This window comes from Herpailurus yagouaroundi, unplaced genomic scaffold (genome assembly GCF_014898765.1).
Source record: "Herpailurus yagouaroundi ecotype Mexico unplaced genomic scaffold, PumYag 164, whole genome shotgun sequence".
Classification (NCBI taxonomy): Eukaryota; Metazoa; Chordata; class Mammalia; order Carnivora; family Felidae; genus Herpailurus; species Herpailurus yagouaroundi.
The window spans coordinates 31,948,179-31,968,878 of NW_024412405.1; the positions used below are offsets into that span (position 1 = coordinate 31,948,179).

Consider the following 20,700-nt stretch of genomic DNA (forward strand, 5'->3'; position numbering starts at 1 on the left):
TTTATTGTGAAGGAAAATGTTAAATATGCTGTGCGCTTGAGGAACTATGGAAGCCGTACAGCCAATGGAGATGGAGGAATGACCACAGTTCAGTGCCCGGACGGTGTGACATTCACATTCAGCACATGCAGCTTGAGTAGTAATGGTACAAATCAAACCAGAGGACAGATTCCACAGATCCTGTACTATAGGTAAGTGTGTATGTACAGGGAAGGGGGCATTTTAAAGCAACAGAACACATACAGTTTGATATCAAGGTAAAAAATGCTAAATGCATAGTTATAATTAAATTATGCAGCATAACTTCCTTGCACATACTTGTGCTGATTTGTGTAAAAAGATCTCTTATTAATATATAGGAGCAGCTGGGTGGGCCAGTTGTTTGAGTGTCTGACTCTTGATTTTGGCTCAAGTCATGATCCCAGGGTCATGGTTTATATATATATATATATTAATATATTTCTATTTTTTCACTGTTCACTGTAAAGGTGAATGCTTTAAAATGTTTTTGTCGTTACTTCCTTTTTTTTTGTCGTTACTTCTTTAATATCTTTGAAATTTTTATCTCCTGGGCATGTGTGTTCATTTCTTTTTTAAAAATACCAAAAATACTAAAACCATTCAGTTCATTTCTTCTTTAAAAATACTAAAGATTAGTGATCAGATCACTTCTATCCAAGTACTAGCTTTGCCTTGGTTCTATTATCCAGTCTGCAATATATTTTGATGTCTCTGAGTCTAGTTCTTGGGGCCCTAGGATGCATAATAAGGTGTTTCTTAACACATGTGTTTTCAGTGCATGACCTGTGTTATTAGCTAGTCCTTGTAGTAACTCCATGAGGTGGGCGCTTGTCCTGCTTCACAGATGAGGGAACAGACACATTGAGGGTTAAATACCTTGCCTAAAGTCACACTTCTTGTAAAGTATGGTCCTGGGTTCTGTAGGCAGGTAATTGGTCTCCAGATGACCTGCTTTTAACATGTCCTCTTTAACAATGCTTAAGGTCACCTGTGAGACATCGTAGTTTAATGTGTCACAGTGCTCCTCCCCATCCATGGTTGGAGCCAAGCACCTTGGAGTTTCTTGACTTCCCTGTCTCTCTCACTCTTTCCATCACCAAGTCCTGGCAGCTGTGCTTTTAAAATGTTCTAAGTCTGACCTTTTCTAACTCCCATAATTAACAGTTCAGTTCAAACCATCACTGCCGCCCCCTGCGTAACAATCATAGCTTCTAACCCAGTCTCCCCCCCAGTCTCCCTCCCACCTTTTTTGGTGGCCCTCCTGCAGTCAGTCAGTCAGCACAGTGCAGCCAGAAGGGTTTCACAGAAATATGCATCAGGCCAAGTTCTGCCCCTGCTCACGATCCCCTCACAGCTTCCCATCCCAGGAAATGCAAGGTCTTATGGAGGCTTATGGAGCTCACATGGTGTGATTCCTGTCACACTTGTCTTCATTCTGTTCCTTGAACTTGCCAGTCTTGTTCTTGTCTGAACCTTTATCTTACTATTCCTTATGCCTGAATATTTTATCCTCAGCTTTTTGTTTTTTTAACATAATTCAAGCCTTTATTTAAATATCAGTTCCTGATATAGACTCTCTTTGGTCTTATTCTAAAATAACTTTATATCCTCATCCGGCTGTATTTTTCTTTGAAGTCCTATCACTCCTTGAAATTGCACGGTTACAACTTTAACTTTTTTAACTTTAAGTGAGGAGCTCTGATCTAACTAGAGTTAGATCATGTTTTACCTACCATGTAAAATAATCTCATGTATTACTCCTGTTACAGGAGTGAATTTGATGGAGATTTACAATCCCAGCTTCTGAGTAAAGCCAATGAAGAAGATAAAAACTGTAGCAGAGCTCTCTCTGTGGTAAGCACTGTTGTTCGAGCTGCAAAAGACCTCTTGCACAGAGCTCTTGCTGTGGATGGTAAGACTTTTCTTTTAATAGTCATATTTTAGATTCTTTATTCCCTAACTTGTACACAGAGTTACTGAAGAGTAACTATTTTGTAGAATCCCAGAATGTTTTATTCATTGTAGATCTGCTCACACATACACATTCATTTTGGATCAGCCATACTCCATATTCTAATGCAGAACTTTTTAAAATGTCCAAAAGCAGTTACCGGATACCTATTTTTTCCTTAGTTAACCTAGTAAGAAAAACTCAAGGATAAAGCTGAGTCTTTGCTTTATCCTTGCTTTAGTAGTCAGAAAGCATTTTATTTTCTCCTTAAGGTGTGTTTTTCTTCTATATTTCCAGTAATGTTATCACCATTCACCCAAAGGTGTGAGTAACCCTAAACATCTCCCCAGACGCACTTGTCTGATTTCAGTTCTATAAGTTCTTCCACTGGCAACTCTCCAATTTGTATTCCCCTGTCTGTTCTTCCATAGTCCAAGCTACCATGGTGCTGGCACATGTCCTCTTCCCCATAGATGGGTAACATCCCAGCAGCCTCACTGCCACTGTTCTCCCATTCCACATCTAGCTACCTAGTCACCTCCACACTGGCAGTGGAGTTCATTTACACAAGCATTCATTGTAACCCACCCAGCCTTACTGTAATCTGTAACATTTGTTCCTAAGCCTAGTACACATCAGAATCACCTGGGAAACTTGCTAAAAATAAAAAATGTTTGGCCCATCCAGTCTGCAGGTTTGGGCTGGGCTAAGAAACTGTATTTTTAAAATAGCTGAATCCTATTCTGATGCAACAGCATATCTAGAAAGAAGTATTTGGAAATAATTGGCCTTTAATATAAAGGTGATCTCAGTCTAGACTCAACTTATCTTCCCAGCACCGTGCTCATTGGGTAAATGATTATAATGTCCTTTAGCAAAAGGCTTTCTTGGTAAAATAGAAGGCAATATAGTTAATAACAGCATTTTTGTAGTGCTTAATATGTGCAGGCATTGTTCTAATGTTTTACATATATTAACTCAATCTTCATAGTACCCACTGAGGGAAGTACTGTTACTATCCTTTTTACAGAGGAGTAACCTGAGGCATACGCCAATTAAGTAATTGGCCTAATGTCACACATGTAGCCACGTGTGGCATCAGGTGTAGTGGTTAACATCATGACTATTACTGTAGGTTCTAATCCTGCCTCTGTCATTTTACAGCTGTAGGATTTTGGATGAGTTATTTAAACAGTGTGTGCCTTGGTTTCTTCTTGTATAAAGTAGAGATAATAAAAGTATCTTACTGTGAGGATTAATTGCTATGGCTTATGTCAGTAAAGCCCTTAAATAGGGCCAGGTCCTTTATAAGAGTGATAATTTTATTTTGCTCAAGACTAGAATATAGATTTAGTATAGCATATATACATTACAGTGAAATTACCTTCTAACTATAGTTTTAATGCCTTTTTTAGCTGATGACATTCCAGAACTGCTTAGTTCTTCCAGTCTGTTTTCCATGCTGCTTCCCCTTATTATAGCCTACATAGGACCAGTAGCTGCTGCTATTCCCAAGGTGTGTAACTTAATTATGTAACTTTGAATATTTTTTTAATATCATAGTTTTTAGACTTTGTATCTTTATAAACATTTTAATCTTTGAGGCACCTGGGTTACAAGTAACATACAGAGATAGACATGTTAAAATGGTAGAAGTTATCAGTTAAACCTCTCTGTTCTTCATATTGTTGACTAGATTACTATGCTTACTTATTGGCTTTACAGTTGAAGAATTTGGGAATGAGAAATATATTTTAGTTATCACATATAAGGAGAGTTTAAGTAGATTTTTGTAATTTATGAAGTTGATGCCAAGTCTTCTTTTTGAATAAAAATAGCAAGGTAGGAGTATTTTACAATTGAGAAATAGTCAAGATATGGAGGAAATCATAAACTATTGATTCTTTAGCATAAAGATTGAGTAAAACCTAGTTTACGGCAGATTACAAAAAGGCAAAGTGTTTAAAAGTATAGACAAGGTTATTTTCATATAACATCTAAGACATCTAAGGTAAATCTTTTTTTCCATAAAAAAAATTTCTCTTTGAGCGAAAATTTAGTCAGAAGAAACTCTTAATAATATCTTAGTAATTAAGGATGGCCAACAATTACAGTAATTAACAACTTTAAAGCAATTTTCACATTTATTATCTCATTTAATCATTTCTTTTTATACCAGGTGGCTGTAGAAGTCTTTGGCCTTGTCCAACAGTTACTTCCCTCAGTTGCCATTTTGAATCAAAAGTATGCACCCCCTGCATTCAATCCTAATCAGTCAACAGATAGCACCACAGGAAACCAGCCTGAGCAAGGCCTCTCTGCTTGTACAACCTCTAATCACTATGCGGTCATAGAGAGTGAGCACCCCTATAAACCTGCATGTGTGATGCACTACAAGGTAGGCGCTGACTCCTGGGCAGAGTTTAAATTTAAAAGTTGGTTTGATGTTCTATAATGATGTCTTACAGGATACTTTGCCTCTGTTTAGAAGTATAGTTTTTTATAGTATTTAAATATAGAAATCAGGTGGTTAGGCACTGTCAGATACACAAAAGGGTTTAAGATAGAATTTTTGTCATTAAAGCGTAATGTTGGGAGTATTTATGAGAATTGTTCTCATATGTTTTTATAAGTCCAGTGCAGTATATAATGTTCAACTGCATATTATGTATTGTAATAGTAGTGGATATAAGCATGAAAATTTAAAAATCATATTGTTTGAACTGCTATTATTTATACCACAGCCTGAGTTCTGAAAATTTGCATATCCAATGCAGGACTTCGAGTGCTCTAATATAAATAATGTAAAAAATAATAAAACATTTATAAATATAATATTACAGAGTATCCAGAGTCTTTGTTCCTTTTTAAATTGTATCATGTAAACTAAGGAGGAGAAGGAAGATTTGTCTACTTCATCAATGTAATTATAAGTTTTATGTGCTTGCAAAATACTCAACTTTTTATTATACACTGTGGTAAACATATAATAATCTAGATTATTTTAAAGCACCTTTATGGATACTTTATTATCTATCTTTAAATATAGACCCATAAAAAGTAACTATATTATTATTATACAGAAAATGCTAATAATTCCTTCATGCCATCAAATATGTACATTTTTAATTGAGTTAGATTCAAAATAAGAGTTTAACTTTTTTAATTGTTTGAATTAGAATCCAGATAAGATCCATACATTGTGATTGGTTATTATGTGTCTCAAGTCTCTTGTTATCTACTTGAGGAGGTTCCCCTCCAACTCGGTCTTTTTTTGTTTCCTTGAAATTTATTTGAGAAAACGGACCATATGTCTTTGTTGGTAGGAACCTCTTCAGCTTGCCGCCTGAATCCTTTAGACATACCCCTTGTAGTCATTCATAGCATCCTCCCCCACTAGTGTAAGATATTCTAGGCTCGTCTTCTACATTTCTTGTGTTGGTATTTAAGAGCCAAAATTTGGCAGAAGAATTTGACTCGTTTCTCTTGGGCTGGTGATTGTTTCTAAACATTTGTAGTGCACAGAACTGGTACATACAGTCACTCATGCATGTATTTATACACACAGGCACATATTGTTTTTATATATGTGTATATATTCCTGTATAGACACATTTATATGTATGTTTTTTTTTTTTTTTAAGATACAATACCTGAAGTTTGTACTGATGATACTAATTCAGAATAAGGTCCATAGGACCTTACCCTTGAATCTTTTTGTCATACATCTAGATCCCTGTTCCCAATGACACTGGGAATATTAGAATTAGAAAATCGGTTATTCATTTCCTGTGTGTGTATATGTGTGGGTGTGTTTTGTCATGTTGGGTATATCCCATCTAGGATGTATAAAGAAATGAATGTGTTTTAAAGTAAGTGGGTATGGTCAATTACTGTGTTTAATGTAAGTTGGAATAGTCACTCTCTGTGTGGTTATGCCACAAATTGGACATACATTTGGCATCATTTCTTTTATTTTAGGATTTTAGGAACTGCTTTTTATATCTTGTTTTGTTTTATAACAACTTAAATGATTACATTGTCCTAACTCAAATCTATAAAGGAAAGAGTACTCAGAGAAGTCTAGGTTTTATTTCTATCCCCAATCTCTGTTCCCTCCTTCCCTATCCTAGGTAGCATTTCATTTTATTATAACTTTGTAGTTTATTCTTCCGTTTTTTATAATGTAAGTGTAGTCACATACACAGATGGAGATAGTGTGTATATTCATTCCCCATGTGTTTCAGCTTTTATTGTAAATATTTCAAACCTGTAGGAAAAAATAAGATTTGTGCAATGATCACCTTGTATGCCTTTCACCTGGCTTCATCAGTTAACATTTTGCCACATTTGTTGTATTTATTTATCTGTATTTGATACTGCTGAACCATTTAAGAGTAAGTTGCAAACATGAACAGTCACCTTGTTCCTAAGAACAGAGATTTTTCTGTGTATCAGTAATACACTAGTCAAATTGAGGGAATTTAACATTGATGCTCTATTACCATAATGCGTAATAGTAGTATACCATGATATTATAAGCTAGATGTTTTGCCAGCTGCCCCAACAACAGCATTCATGGCATTTTTCTAAACCCAGATCTGGGATCCAACCAGATTCATCCATTGCACTTAGTTGTCAGGACTTCTCTGTTTCCTTTGATCTGAAATAGTGCCTCAGGCATTCCTTGTCTTTCTTGACATTGGCATTTATGAAGAATACAATCAGCGGTTCTGTAGAAGTATCCTTTAATTTGGACTTGATTGATTGTTTCCTAATGATTAAACTTAGGTTACTTGTTTTGGGCAGCAACAGTTCATAATTGATACCATATTCTTGTCAGTGCATTCCATCAGGAAGTACTTACCATTTGATTAAGAGGATATCTGGCAAGTTTCTCCACCAAAACTACCTTTTTTCTCTTTGAAAAGGCTTATGGGTAGAGAGCTAGAGACTGTGTAAAAAATACTCCCTAACAAATTTTCACCCAGCAGTTTTAGCATCCATTGGTGATTCTTACCCAAATCACTTATTACTATAGTGGTTGCAAAACGGTGGCTTTCTAATTCTGTTATTCCTTCCATTTGGTGTTCTATTGTAAAAGACCATTTTTCCATCCCTTCCACTTTTAAACACACATTCACTCATTTATTTTATGTGTTTATATCAATACAGATTTAAGAATTTTCTTTTTGTTTAATGTTATAATCCTTTGCTGTTATTATTTTAATTCTCAAATTTTAATTGATTTGGCCAGTGGAAGTTTATTCAAGCTGGATTTTATGTTTTTTATATGTTTTATCATGTTTTCATCAGTTTTTGAATACTACCTACCAGTTCTAGTCAACATTATAGGAGTCTTGTCTTTATATCTATCCCATTTATGTGTCACTGTAAAAAATAGAACTACTGGGTAAAATTAACAATTTCCTTGTAAAATGTTTGTCTTCAGAATATATCCCGCTGACATTAGATAACAAAGTACCAAATTCAGAAGTTACTTGGAGTAATTCTTTTTATCTATATGTGCAGGTTGCTATATGATCACTTTGCTATAAAATTAGGCTTATTTGGTTTTTTGTACTTAATTTTTGTGAGTTTTCCCCCATCCTTCTTTGTTTATCTTTATCTTTATCTTGGTTAACTTTTATCTTTTAACTTTATACAGTATTTAAAATATCAACATGGCTCCAGAAATAAAATCATATAAAATAACATGCTCAGAATTATGAGGCCCTTCCCTTTCCCTTCTCTGCTTCTCAGCTTACTCCATTGAGTGTCCTGGTGTTTCCTTCCTGTGTTTATTTTTGAAAAAATAGATAGATGGATATAGATGTAGGTTTTTCTTTTTAAAATGGTAGCACACCAAATCTGTTTGGTACTTTTTGAAATGTAACAAAATGCATAGAAATCTCCCCATGCCATTTAAAGAGATCATCCTCATTCTTTTTTTTACAACTGGTTAGTGCTCCTCTGTGAAGATGGGTCATAGTTTATTCAGTAGGTAGCTTGTGTGAGCACTTCAGGTGTTTTCAGTATTTTGCTAATTTTTTTGCGATGAATAACCTTACATAAATGTTGGGCTTTTTTGTTTGTTTTTTCATGTATTTAGAAATATATCTTCAAAGCACATCCCCAGAAGTGGGATTACTGGGTCAAACAAACGTAGACTGAGGAGCCATGTGCTTCATAGGTTTGGGGTTACTGCTACAGAAGCTGAATGCATATGTATCTTTGCTAGGGTTGAGAGTCCTGTCGAGGTTATACTGTTTCGTGTCCCCAGCACCAGTGTTTGAGAGTGCTTGTTTTCTCACAGCCTCCCCAACAGAGTATGTGGTTAAATTTTGGGCCTTTTGCTAATATAATGGGAGAATTGGTGGGAGTAATGGTATCTTACTTTAGTTTTAATTTGCAGTTATGTAATTATGAACAAAGGTGAGCTTTTCATTTAAGTGGAGATTTTTTTAAATCCTGTACCAAAGCTGTTTGCCTTAGTTCTAGGTAATTTTTTTAGATCAATATCATACTTAGGAAATTTCCTGTCATATCATATCCTATAACCATTTCATAGTTTACTATTTGACATGGTCCCACTTAATTGTAATTCGACTACCAAGACAGAATGCTGTCTGCAATGATGATGATAGAAGCTTACCCTACAACCCAGCAATAGTATTACTAGGAATTTATCCAAAGGGTACAGGAGTGCTGATTCATAGGGGCACTTGTGCCCCGATGTTTATAGCAGCACTTTCAACAATAGCCAAATCATGGAAAGAGCCCAAATGTCCATCAACTGATGAATGGACAAAGAAGATGTGGTTATATATACAATGGAATACTACTTGGCACTGAGAAAGAATGAAATCCTGCCATTTGCAACAATGTGGATGGAACTGGAGGGTATTATGCTAACTGAAATAAGTCAGGCAGAGAAAGACATATGATTTCACTCCTATGTGGAATTTGAGAAACTTAACAGAAGACCATGGGGGAAGGGATGGGGAAGAAATAGTTTCACAACAGAGAGGGAGGCAAACCCATATTAGACTCTTAAATACAGAGAACAAACTGAGGATTGATGGGGGTGGCAGGGGAGAGGGGAAAGTGGGTGATGGGCTTTGAGGAGGGCACTTCTTGGAATGAGCACTGAATGTTGCATGTAAGCGATGAATCACGGGAATCTACCCCTGAAACCAAGAGCACACTGTATACACTGTATGTTAGCCAACTTGACACTAAATTATATTTTAAAAAATACTAATAAAAGATTTTAAAAAGATAAGGACAAAGATACATTTTATGACCTAGTTTGTGTGACTTTCAACACAATAGCTAATATTTGGCAATTTTATTACATTTAGTTTTTCTACCCTTCATTCATATTTCAACTTTAATAAAATAAACTATATTGGCTTACTTAAAAATATACATATAAGTATGTGCCATCATAAACTCATATTACATTGAAACTTTAGATTAGGAAAATATAAAAATCTAAGTTTTCATCATTGTGTGTTTAGTTTATTTTTTTATTCTCGTTATATATGAAGTTCTGAAGTTTTTTGCTAATGAAAAATATCATTTGTAGCAGATACTATGAATGGTAGATAACTTAAAAGTGACTAAAACCTTAAATTTTAATGATTTGTTTCCTTTCCATCAATATATCTTTATATTTTGCCCATCTAATTATATTTTCATTTACCTACTTAGATGCATACTGACTAAAATAGAAAATTTACTATATATATAGTTCCACAAGAAAATTAGATAACTGAATGTTTATGGAAATCAAAACAACCTTGTAATATTTTTTCAGTGTTACCAATGTGTACTTACAAACATTATTAATGTAATATCAACCAAGTTTTAGGTAGAAAGCAGTAGATATTGCAAGTTGGGAATAGGGACAATTGATATTGAACATTAATACCATGATTTCTAGTCATATTGAAACTACTGTATTAGTTTCTTAAAATTTAGTTTACAGTATGTTTAAAGCATCATATTTACAGTATGTCCTGTGTCTAAAATAGGAAAAAAAAATCAAATTTTTCTTAACAAATACAAGTGTCCTCTCGCCTGTTGACCTCAGGTGACGTTCCCAGAATGTGTACGGTGGATGACAATCGAGTTTGACCCCCAGTGTGGCACTGCGCAGTCAGAAGATGTCCTCCGTTTATTGATTCCTGTCAGAACTGTTCAGAATTCAGGATATGGACCAAAATTGACATCTGTTCATGAAAATCTTAACTCCTGGATAGAATTAAAGAAATTTTCAGGGTCCTCTGGGTGGCCTACTATGGTTTTAGTGTTGCCAGGTAAGTTGTTTTTTTCTTTTCTGTTTTATATGGTAAAATATATGCATTTATGACAATTATGTTTAGTAAGGATACAACATTGAAAACATTTACAAACATTGAGAAGAATTTCTTCAAGACCTACTATGCATCTGGAGTGCACTTGAGTAGTGAAGAAGACTCTAGACAGAGGGCATAACACGACTGAGTTTTCAAAGAGAGAACGTCATGAGGATCTTGTGAAAAAAGTTTAGCTTGACCAAAGCAGAGGGTTAATATTGAGGAGTGGATGTCTGTATAGTTGGGAACAAACTATGGAAGAAGTGAATTTGATCTTTTATTTTCCCAATAAGTGCTAGACTTGGAGAACTTAGGGCTTCTTCCACTCAAGAGAATTGGTGAAACACCTCACGTACTGAGTTACATTAAAGCTGTTGTTTTTAGTTCTTCAGGCTTGAGGATGTGTGTGTGTTGGGCAGGGCGGGGGGGGGGCGGGTCAGAGATAGAAAGCATTTTTTATTGCTATTGCTAATGTTTTCCTTTCAAAGAAAGTTTGTAAATTATTAAAACTGCATGTAGTCTGTTGTGTTTTTAACCAGTTAACCATAAATATTCTTGTGATTCCTCAAACTCATAGCCTGTTTGAATTCAGAAGCTTTTGTCTTCTAGTCTGACCTGCCTTGTTTGTTTGTAAGGAGCCAGGTTAGAGGATTGCTTACTGACTGAAACAGAAAAGGCTAACTAACCTAGGTTACCCTAGAAATAGATAATTGAAAAATGATTGCTCATGTAACATGAAGGTAGAACATTTGATTGAGGAGAGCTTGATCATAAAGAAAAATAACAATTCACTTGAGATGATTCTGTTGTTGGCTAGAGTTGTTTTTAGCAATTATATTCAAGTAGATACAGGAACACCCCCCACCCCCAAAAAGCCTGGGCTTTTTAGTAACTGATTTGTATTGCTACCTATCTTGAGATAGATAAAAGGGAAATTTTAATAAAGTCATTTCAGATTTTGAACTCAACGTTAGCTTTTTTTTCTTAGGAAATGAAGCCCTTTTTTCATTGGAGACTGCATCAGATTATGTGAAAGATGACAAAGCTTCTTTCTATGGTTTTAAATGTTTTGCAATTGGATATGAGTTTAGCCCTGGACCTGATGAGGTAGGAATGAATTATCTTCTCATTGTGTTAAGATTGTGTTTCTGAGGCTGCTATTGACTAAAGTTGTGTTTGCTGCCTATGTTCACGAAGCCTGAAATTTAAAGAATATAATTTAAAATACCTTGTAGTTTAATTTTGTGTAGTGTTTTTTGTTTTTTAGTGTTTTGTTTGTTTGTTTGTTTTTGCTACTTTTAATACATGAAGAGAATAGAGTCTGCAACAGAAAGTATAATTGTACCTGCTCCAAACCTGCTCAGGTGGCTGTACCTTTCTGAGTAAATAATAGAATCTGCTTTCCCAATGGGGCCAATTTAGTTTCTATTCTAAATGTTTCAAATCACACAATAAAACAAAATCAAGGTGAAAAAAATGATCATGTTACTTCAAAGTAATGAATGACAAATTCTTTGGACAATGCACCTGTAGACCTGGACCTTGTAACATGCAGTAGACATTTTATTGACCCTCTTCCACTCTTAATTTAACCACTAGTTGACCTGTTCTTTCTGGTTTCAAAAGTTATGCTTGGATGCAAATCACATTTTGTTGATAATCCACATTATCTTCCAAATATTTTATCCTCCAAATATTTTTTAAAGCAGCTCATTTTATCTTATTTTCATTTCATTTCACTTCATTTCATTTTATTTTATTTTATTTTTGGGATTCTCCAGGGTGTCATTCAGTTGGAAAAAGAATTAGCCAATCTTGGCGGAGTTTGTGCAGCCGCTTTGATGAAAAAGGATCTAGCACTTCCTATTGGTAAGTCTGGTCAAGTATTAGGTGTTTATGATTTTGTTAAAAATTTCAAGAGTAGAATATGTTTATTTTAGGGCATTCTGAAATAAATTAGCAAAATGAATTCAATAGTCCCATACATTCATGAGTAATAACTATTTAATACGCTGGTAGTTTGGGTTTTCTGTACTGAAGATTGAAGAGTATCCTCTAGTCTTTTCTATTCACACACAGACATGCACACAAACCCTCCTTAGGCACATACATGCTGTGTGTCAGACACTGGGTTAAACATTAGGTACATAATAGTAAACCAAAAGTTTTGAGATAATTTCTTAAATATCCTTGTGGACATATCAACTAGACAGTTGGATATTCATTGCCTGACACTCAGGGCACAAGTCAAAGGAAATGTCATTTGAACATAGTTGAAATTTAAAGGCATGGGACCATGTGAAAGATGAGCTAGGAAGAGAATGCAAATGAGAAAGAGAAGATAGCCCAGGATCAGAGGTGGGACTGCCAAAGTGTCAAAAATGGACAGAACGGGAGGAAGAGCATGTAAAAAAGACTGGTACAGCAGCGAAGGAGGTAGGCGTAAAACCAGGAAAATGGACATTGATGGGATTTTTTAATGTAGTTGAGAAGTCAATTAAAATCTACCATTGGATGGAGAGACTTGTTGGTTACATATATTCTCAATAAGAAATATATCAGTGAGATGAGAGAAACATAAGGCCTTTAGAGTAGAGGGAGAGAATGGATGGTCAGAAAAGAGACACAGGTTAAAGATAGATAGCTCTTTAGAAGAATTTTCCTGTGAAGCACAGGAGAGAAATGAGGTATTGGCAGGAACAATACCTCTTTATAAAATGATACAAATTTGTGTGGTATGTGAATCAATTTATGATCAGGATGGTAAAGATGAAACTAAGGTTAGAAATATTTACTGATTCTATGATGCTTAGACGTGGTTTAACATTTATCTTCACAGTGTTTGGGAGTAAAAGACATTATTATTGTATTTCCCCAGTTCTCACCCTCAGAAGTTCATTTGTAGCTCCTCCCTTGAAGACTACACTTTCCACCTCATCCCTCCTTCCTCCCTTCTCATTCTCTGCTCTTTTCTTCCTTCCCTTTTTCCTGCTCCCTTCCATGCTTCTCAGTTCCCCTGCTCCTACTTAATGTTGACACAGGTATGAGGAAATGAGACATGTTGTGTTCTCTTTATATGAAGGAAATGGGTGTAGCCTTTGGAGGAAATTTGTTAATACCTGTTCAAAGTTTACATGCCGTATACTTTTTGATACAGCAATTTTTGTATGTACTTGCACAAATGCTTAAAAAATATATGTTGTAAGAGAGATATTAATATAGCAGTGCTTGTGATTGTAAAACATAGAAGCAACTAAAATATCTATCAGTTGGAAACTGGTTAAATAAGTAATGATACATACAAGGGGAATACATGAGACTGTTAAAAAACAACAACAAAAAGAGATTTCTATGTTCTGACCAAGAAGAATTCCTAATTATGTTAACGGAGAAAAGTTTCAGAAGAGGGTCCCATTCTTCGTGAATATTATGTTATATATATATAATAATATATGTGTATGTGTGCATGAGTATATATGTTGACACACACACACATGTACTTATTTGCACACAAAGTTTCTTGAATAATACATAAACTGTTGACATTTTATTTTCAGAAGGAGGTAGGTAGGAGAATTTTTCATTCTACACTTCTGCAAAATTTGAATATTTCCTTTTGAACATGTATTACCTTAGTAATAGTTTTTAAATTAATTAAACTATCAAAGCAACTTCAATAAATATGGTTGTTGTTTTTTTTTAATGTTGCCTTATTTTTGAAGGCAAGAGATCCAGAGAATGAGCAGAGAGGAGCAGAGAGAGAGGGGCACACAGAATCTGAAGCAGGCTTCAGGCTCTGAGCTGTCAGCACAGAACCCACAATGGGGCTTGAATTCACAAACCATGAGATCATGACCTGAGATGAAGTCGGACGCTTAACCGACTGAGCCACACAGGTGCCCCTAAATGTGTTTTATATGAAGCAATAAAGGAGAAAATGGATGGAGGATACACTCACTATCTTATGTTTTCCTGTAAATTACTCTTTTTACTAAAGGTATAGATAGCTCTTGTATACGATAACCAAAATAAAAAGGCCCAGATTCTGAGTAATTAGTTCCTTCATTTTGGAGGGTAGAGGGGAATTTGAATACACTAAATTCAAAAGTGCACATTTATATGCCTAAATGTAGTGTGTGTGTGTGTGTGTGTGTGTGTGTGTGTTGCACAACACTTGGTAGATACCTTTTGAGTATTGCCTTGAGAATTATAGCCTTATATTTACACTGAAAATTACATTTTAAAACATAAAGCACTGAGACTGATCCAGAATGGTAATAGTTCTTTCCAATCTGGAATATCAGAATTGTGAAAAAGGTGTGAATAAATGCAGAGGACTAGAGAGTTAAACTAAGTGAGGTGCCTGGGTGGCTCAGAGGGTTAAGCATCCTACTCTTGATTTCGGCTCAGGTCATGATCTTGCGGTTCATGAGTTCAAGCCCCGTGTCCAGCTCTGCGCTGACAACATGGAGCCTGCTTGAGATTCTCTCTCTCTCTCTCTCTCTCTCTCTCTCTCTGCCCCCCCTCTCTTTGCACCTCCCCTGCTCTTGCTCTCAAAATAAATACATAAACTAAAAAAAAAAAAAAAAAAGCTAAACTAAGTATTAATATATGTTACTAAAACTTTTCATTTACACAACAGGTAATGAATTAGAGGAAGATCTTGAAATTCTTGAAGAGGCTGCATTGCAGGTATTGTCACAAACATCGTAAGGATAAATTTGTACATTGATTTGAAAGCAGTATTTTCATTCAGATCAACCTTATTTTTCTTGAATATAGGGCTTTCATTAAGTACTTCATTCTGTTTATTGACAGATAATACATAACTTATAATATCTTGATAGGAGAAACCCAGGTGAGTCCTTGCTGTGCTGCATGGAGGTTGTTAAATCTGAAGTGAACATAAATCCTGCCAGAGAAGGAAGTTACCAAGTGCCAAGGGTTTAGGGAAGGGCTTTGCAGAGCTGTTGACATTTAAATTGGATCTCAAAAGAAGTTTTATTTACCGGTCAGAAAAAGAGGGAAATGGGTGTTAGTAGTAGTAACTTAAATAATTTCTATAGAGTATTTTATTGTATCTTTAATATTATCTGTTTTTAGCATTTACATTTTGAGGTCAGTATTCTCTCTTGCATCTTATAGTTACAATAACTGAAGTTCAAGGAAGTTCTGTGACTTGTCTAAGAATTCAGCTAATTAGGAGACAGAGGCTAGTATCCAGGTCAACTGTTAACCTATAGCTGGTTGTTTACATCTTATTCACTTCCCAAGATGAATTGATCATAGCAGTAATAATAAAAACAAACATTTATTTGATCCTGACCTTATCAAGTACTATTCCAAACACTTTGCATATTTTAACTCATTTAGTCCTCATAGTGGCCCCATGAATGAGAGACTCTTATTTTCCATTTACAAGGAGGCATGGAGTGCTTAGGTAACTTGCCCAGAATCACATAGCTAGTAAGCAGCTGGCTAGAATTTGACCTCTGGCATTTGGGTGACAAAGTCCATGATCTTGATTACTATGCTCCAATTATAGAGAGCCCTGGTATCCTCAATAATGTTAAGAAACTTCTACGTTTTAAAAAACCCACCAGCTTTTGTTTTTGTTTTTAAAAAGGAGTTAAATTTTTGTACTTTAAGATAAAAAAATAAAAATTCAATAGAGATTTAATAAATACAGTATGTATCAGACAACATTCTAATTAAAGAGAACCATCAAGGAGTTCATATGTTATTTATCCTTACAGAGATTATAATGGTTTATAAAATGTCATTTAGGCCTGATATAAAGAGATGTTTATTGTGCTTCTGTTAAAGACAAAAACCCTCATATCCCAGATTGCCCACATTTTTGGCACATAAGGTAGATGTCATGTGGTCTAATACCTACTACTTGTTAGGCAGCATAGTGTGCACTTTGTATGTGTTATATAATTTAAATTTTACAGTAACTACAGAAGAGAGATATTATTTGATTACCAGTTTATACATTTTGCAGATTCAGGAATGGTGTGTAATCTCTTAGCTCAAGAGCACACAGCAGTGCTTGTCTAAAAGTCAGGAATTGAACTCAAATCTGTTTGATTTTAAAGATCATGATTTTTGAAATTGTATATCTCAGAGAATGCAGAAGGTACCATTGTATAAGTGTCATAGTAGTGGAAGCATAATCCTTTTCTATGAAAAATATTTTGTTTCAAAATTTATAACATAGTCATTAAAAAGTTTCTAGAGTTTCAACATTTAAAGCAGATCTTTCAAAAAGGTAAAGTTTGCTTGTCAGGTCAGTGAAAACTAAAATTTCAGTTGTATCTGCCTCTTTTTCTTAATTTTAATTGAGGCTTAGACAGACTAATGGAGTTTATGTGCAGCCACAGTCAGGCTTGTATCCACATGTTGTCCAAGGCAGGACCTTGGTAGCCACCCACCTAAGAGAGCAAAGATAATCCACCCATGAAAGATGCCAGTAATGGAGACACAAAAGGTGAGAGGCCTCCACAGCTGCCTGCAGAAGGGAGCCCTGGCACAGTAGAGCGAGAAGAGATGCACCTTCTCAACCTGCACGTCTCTGACGTCACTTGTTTTGGTGGGAGGAAGGAGGCTGGCTATCCCATATTTTTCCCTCCTGGAGGTTTGTTTTCTACTTGGCAGGCTACAGGAGCACTGGGGCATGGAGAGAAAATGCTTTCCCCGAAAAGGCCTACCTAAAATTGTGTGCAAGTTCAAGAAACTCATGTAATTAAAATTGTATGTTTTCAAATACATGAATATTGTCTTACCAACAGGTGTGCAAAACCCATTCTGGTATTCTTGGAAAGGGTTTAGCTCTTTCTCATTCACCAACTATATTAGAGGCACTTGAAGGAAACTTACCACTTCAAATCCAAAGCAATGAACAGTCCTTTCTGGATGATTTTATTGCCTGTGTTCCAGGATCAAGTGGTGGGAGGCTTGCAAGGTAATGTGCTTTAAGTGCTACAGCGACTTATTTCAGGGCATGCCTCACTCTTCATTTCTGAAGAGAAATGAAAGGGAAAGATGTTAAAATGAAGCCTGAAGAATCTGGTTTATGTGTTTTGAACTTGCCGAAGTATAAAATGGTAAATATTTTAAAATACCTTTAAAGAATATGGTAGTTGTTAGTTGATTATTTTATAGTTTCCTAGGTGAACTTTTATTTATTTAAAAAATAGACGGAGCACATGGTATAATTGAGAAGTCTAGGAATTTTAGACTAAACTTAAATTTATCACCATATGTCATTTTAATATGATTTCTTTAAAACCTACAAATAATACAAATATATTTCGAATTTAAATGAAATCATTTGGGGTTGGTTGTAGAGTTCTCATTTATCTTGTTGCTATTTTTTTTTACGAAAAGAAAAAATGTGCTGGCTTGTGTGATTTTACTAGTAAATATAGAAGTCTTACTTCTTCCCATTTCTAATTTTAAAAATAAAGAGATTCCTCTTTAGTTTTGAAAAATCAAAATGGTGATTGGAGGATAGAGAATTTTTTTAAGTCAGCCTCACTGCTAACTTTGTGGACATTTTTACATAATACATGACAGAATTACTTATAACTTATCTCCCAGGACAACTGAATGTAGATCATGGAATGAATTCAAGAATGAATATCCTGGGGCACCTGGGTGGCTCAGTCAGTTAAGTGCCTGACTTCAGCTCAGGTCATGATCTCGCATTTTGTGGGTTCAAGCCCTGCTGCAGCCTCTGCACTGACAGCTCAGAGCCTGGAGCCTACTTCAGACTCCTTGTCTCCCTCTCTCTCTGCCCTTCCCCCACTTCTGCACACTCTCTCTCAAAAATAAATAAGCATTTAAAAAAAAGATTATCAGTTTCTTCTATTAAAAAAAAAAAAAAAAGAAGAATGGGTATCCCAAAGTGTAGAAATTTGGCAAAATTTACATGGAAGGGAAGGGAATAGGGAAGATAGTTGAGACACTGGATGAACAGGAGATGAACAGTACATCTTTAACCTAGCTGTTCTCAGGCAGCAGAATGCCATTACTGTCACTGCTTTTACAGATGAGTTGTTCTTTCTCAGATTTTCAGGCTGGGAAATCCAGGCAGATCTCCCTCAGTAAGCATGAGTGTACTGGGACTTCAAATATACACAACCTAAATTTGTTTTCTTGGTTATTTTGTGTCAGCTGTAGTTAAAATTTCAAGTTTTCTGATTTTAAAATTATTTCTATTTACAAAAACATCAGAAACCTCCTGTACTTTGTCATATTTTTTTAATGAATGCGTCATTAACAATTTGCAAGGGAGACACTTGTGATTGTCGCTGAATTGGAAATGAAGATATTATTTGGTACAAATGTTACTCATTTGGCTTAATTTCATGTTAATCATTGAAGATATTTATGAATGTTTACTTTTTTGCTTGTTTTTTCATCACTGCTAGGTGGCTTCAACCAGATTCCTATGCTGATCCTCAGAAAACATCTTTGATCCTGAACAAGGATGATATTCGTTGTGGTTGGCCTACCACCATAACTGTTCAAACAAAAGACCAATATGGGGATGTAGTACATGTTCCCAATATGAAGGTAATTATATCAGAATTAAATTAATAGTCATCAAAGCACTATTATTACTAATAAAATTTTAGAAAAAGCAAGTGTTTAGAGTCCACTTGCAGTACTGTCTTTATATTTGTCAATAGAGGAAGCTGAAAAATTGTGTAAGGACTTATATTAATTAGCACCTAATTTTCCAAGTTATTATTTTTTTTTAATGTTTATTTTTAGAAAGAGACAGATGGTGAGCGGGGCAGGGGCAGAGAGAGTGCAGGAAGCACAGAATCTGAAGCCAACTCCAGACGCCGAGCTTAGCACAGAGCCTGATGGGGGGGGGGGGGGGGTTGATCTCATGAACTGCAAGATCATGACCTGAGCTGAAGTCAGACACTTAACCAACTGAACCACGCAGGCGCCCTCCAAGTTATATGTTTTATTGTTTATTTTTTACATTTAGCTGGGAGCTATAGTGATTCAAGGGAAGGATAAAAAAGTGTTCATATATGCACACAGAGGGAAGGCCTTTAATATAAAGTGGTTGAATAAATCGATGAAGGAACACATTTTAAAATTTTGTATATATATATTTTTTTACTTTTTTTTAAATGTTTTATTTTATTTTTGAGAGACAGAGAGAGACAGAGCATGGGGGAGGGGGCGGGTGGAGCAGAGAGAGAGGTAGACAATATCTGAACCAGGGTCCAGGCTCCATGCTGTCAGCACAGAGCCTGACGTGGGGCTCAAACCCACAAACTATGAGATCATGACCTGAGCTAAAGTCAGACACCTAACCGACTGAGCCACCCAGGCACCCTGTATGTATTTTTTAAAAGACACTAATACATTCTGTATTTGGTACTATTGAAACAACATTTAATTTAAACTATAATATTGATACATATTAAGTTAGAAATGATGGCAGTTCCTCAAAAAGTTAAAAATAGAATACCCCACAATCTAGTAAACACTGTTGGGTATTTACCCAAAAAATACAAAACACTAATTCAGAGGGATACATACACCCATGTATTTACTGCAGCATTATTTACAGTAGCCAAATTATGGAAGCAGTCCAAGTGTCCATCAGTAGATGAATGGATAAAGAAATGGATTTTAAAAATGGATATATACACACACAATGGAATATTATTATTCAGCCATAAAAAAGAATGAAATCTTGCTATTTGCAACAACATAGATGGAGCTAGAGAGTATAATGCTGAATGAAATAAGTCCGAGAAAGACAAATATTAAATGATTCCTTATGTGAAATTTAAGAATCAAAACAAAGGAGGTTGTTGGAAGATGGAGGCATAAGAGGGCGCTAGGCTCACCTCGTCCGGCTGATCATTTAGATTCCACCCACACCTGCCTAAATAATCCAGAAAACCGCCAGATGTCTAGCAGAACAGACTCTCCGGAGCCAAGTGTGGATAAGAGGCCTACAGAAGACGGTAGGAAGGGCGGAGAGGTGGTGCGTGCTACACAGACTGGCAGGAGGGAGCAGGGGTGGTGGAGGGGCAGTCCGCCTGGCAAGACAGAGCCCCCAAAGTCTGGCTTGCAAAAGTCGAGGGGCCAGACTCCGTGAGTTCTGACAGCCAGTGGGACTTAACATCTGGAATGTTAAAGTCAACAGCTCTGCTTGGAGAGCAGGAGGGCAAGAGGACATTGAGAGGGAGAGTTGTTGAGCCAGGGAAAACAGACCTCAGCTCGGTGGGGAATAAAGGCGCTGGCAAGCGCCATCTCCTTCTCCCATCCCCCAGCTATAAACCCAAATGGAACCAATTCCCATCACCCAACTTGCTTGCACCC

The 20,700-nt window shown here is 35.8% G+C and overlaps 1 protein-coding gene across 15 annotated transcripts in view; it reads left to right on the forward strand.

The window, feature by feature from the left end:
• Positions 1-20,700, forward strand: part of MYCBP2 (MYC binding protein 2) — a 290,879-nt gene that overhangs the window by 166,319 nt on the left and 103,860 nt on the right. For all 15 annotated transcript variants that reach the window (XM_040487281.1, XM_040487282.1, XM_040487286.1 and 12 more), the window contains 10 exons: positions 13-191; positions 1,791-1,933; positions 3,388-3,488; positions 4,152-4,370; positions 10,071-10,296; positions 11,324-11,442; positions 12,117-12,204; positions 14,978-15,027; positions 17,130-17,302; positions 18,774-18,918. In XM_040487281.1, the coding sequence (XP_040343215.1) occupies positions 13-191; positions 1,791-1,933; positions 3,388-3,488; positions 4,152-4,370; positions 10,071-10,296; positions 11,324-11,442; positions 12,117-12,204; positions 14,978-15,027; positions 17,130-17,302; positions 18,774-18,918 (1,443 nt within the window). The remainder of the gene's footprint in view (positions 1-12; positions 192-1,790; positions 1,934-3,387; positions 3,489-4,151; positions 4,371-10,070; positions 10,297-11,323; positions 11,443-12,116; positions 12,205-14,977; positions 15,028-17,129; positions 17,303-18,773; positions 18,919-20,700) is intronic.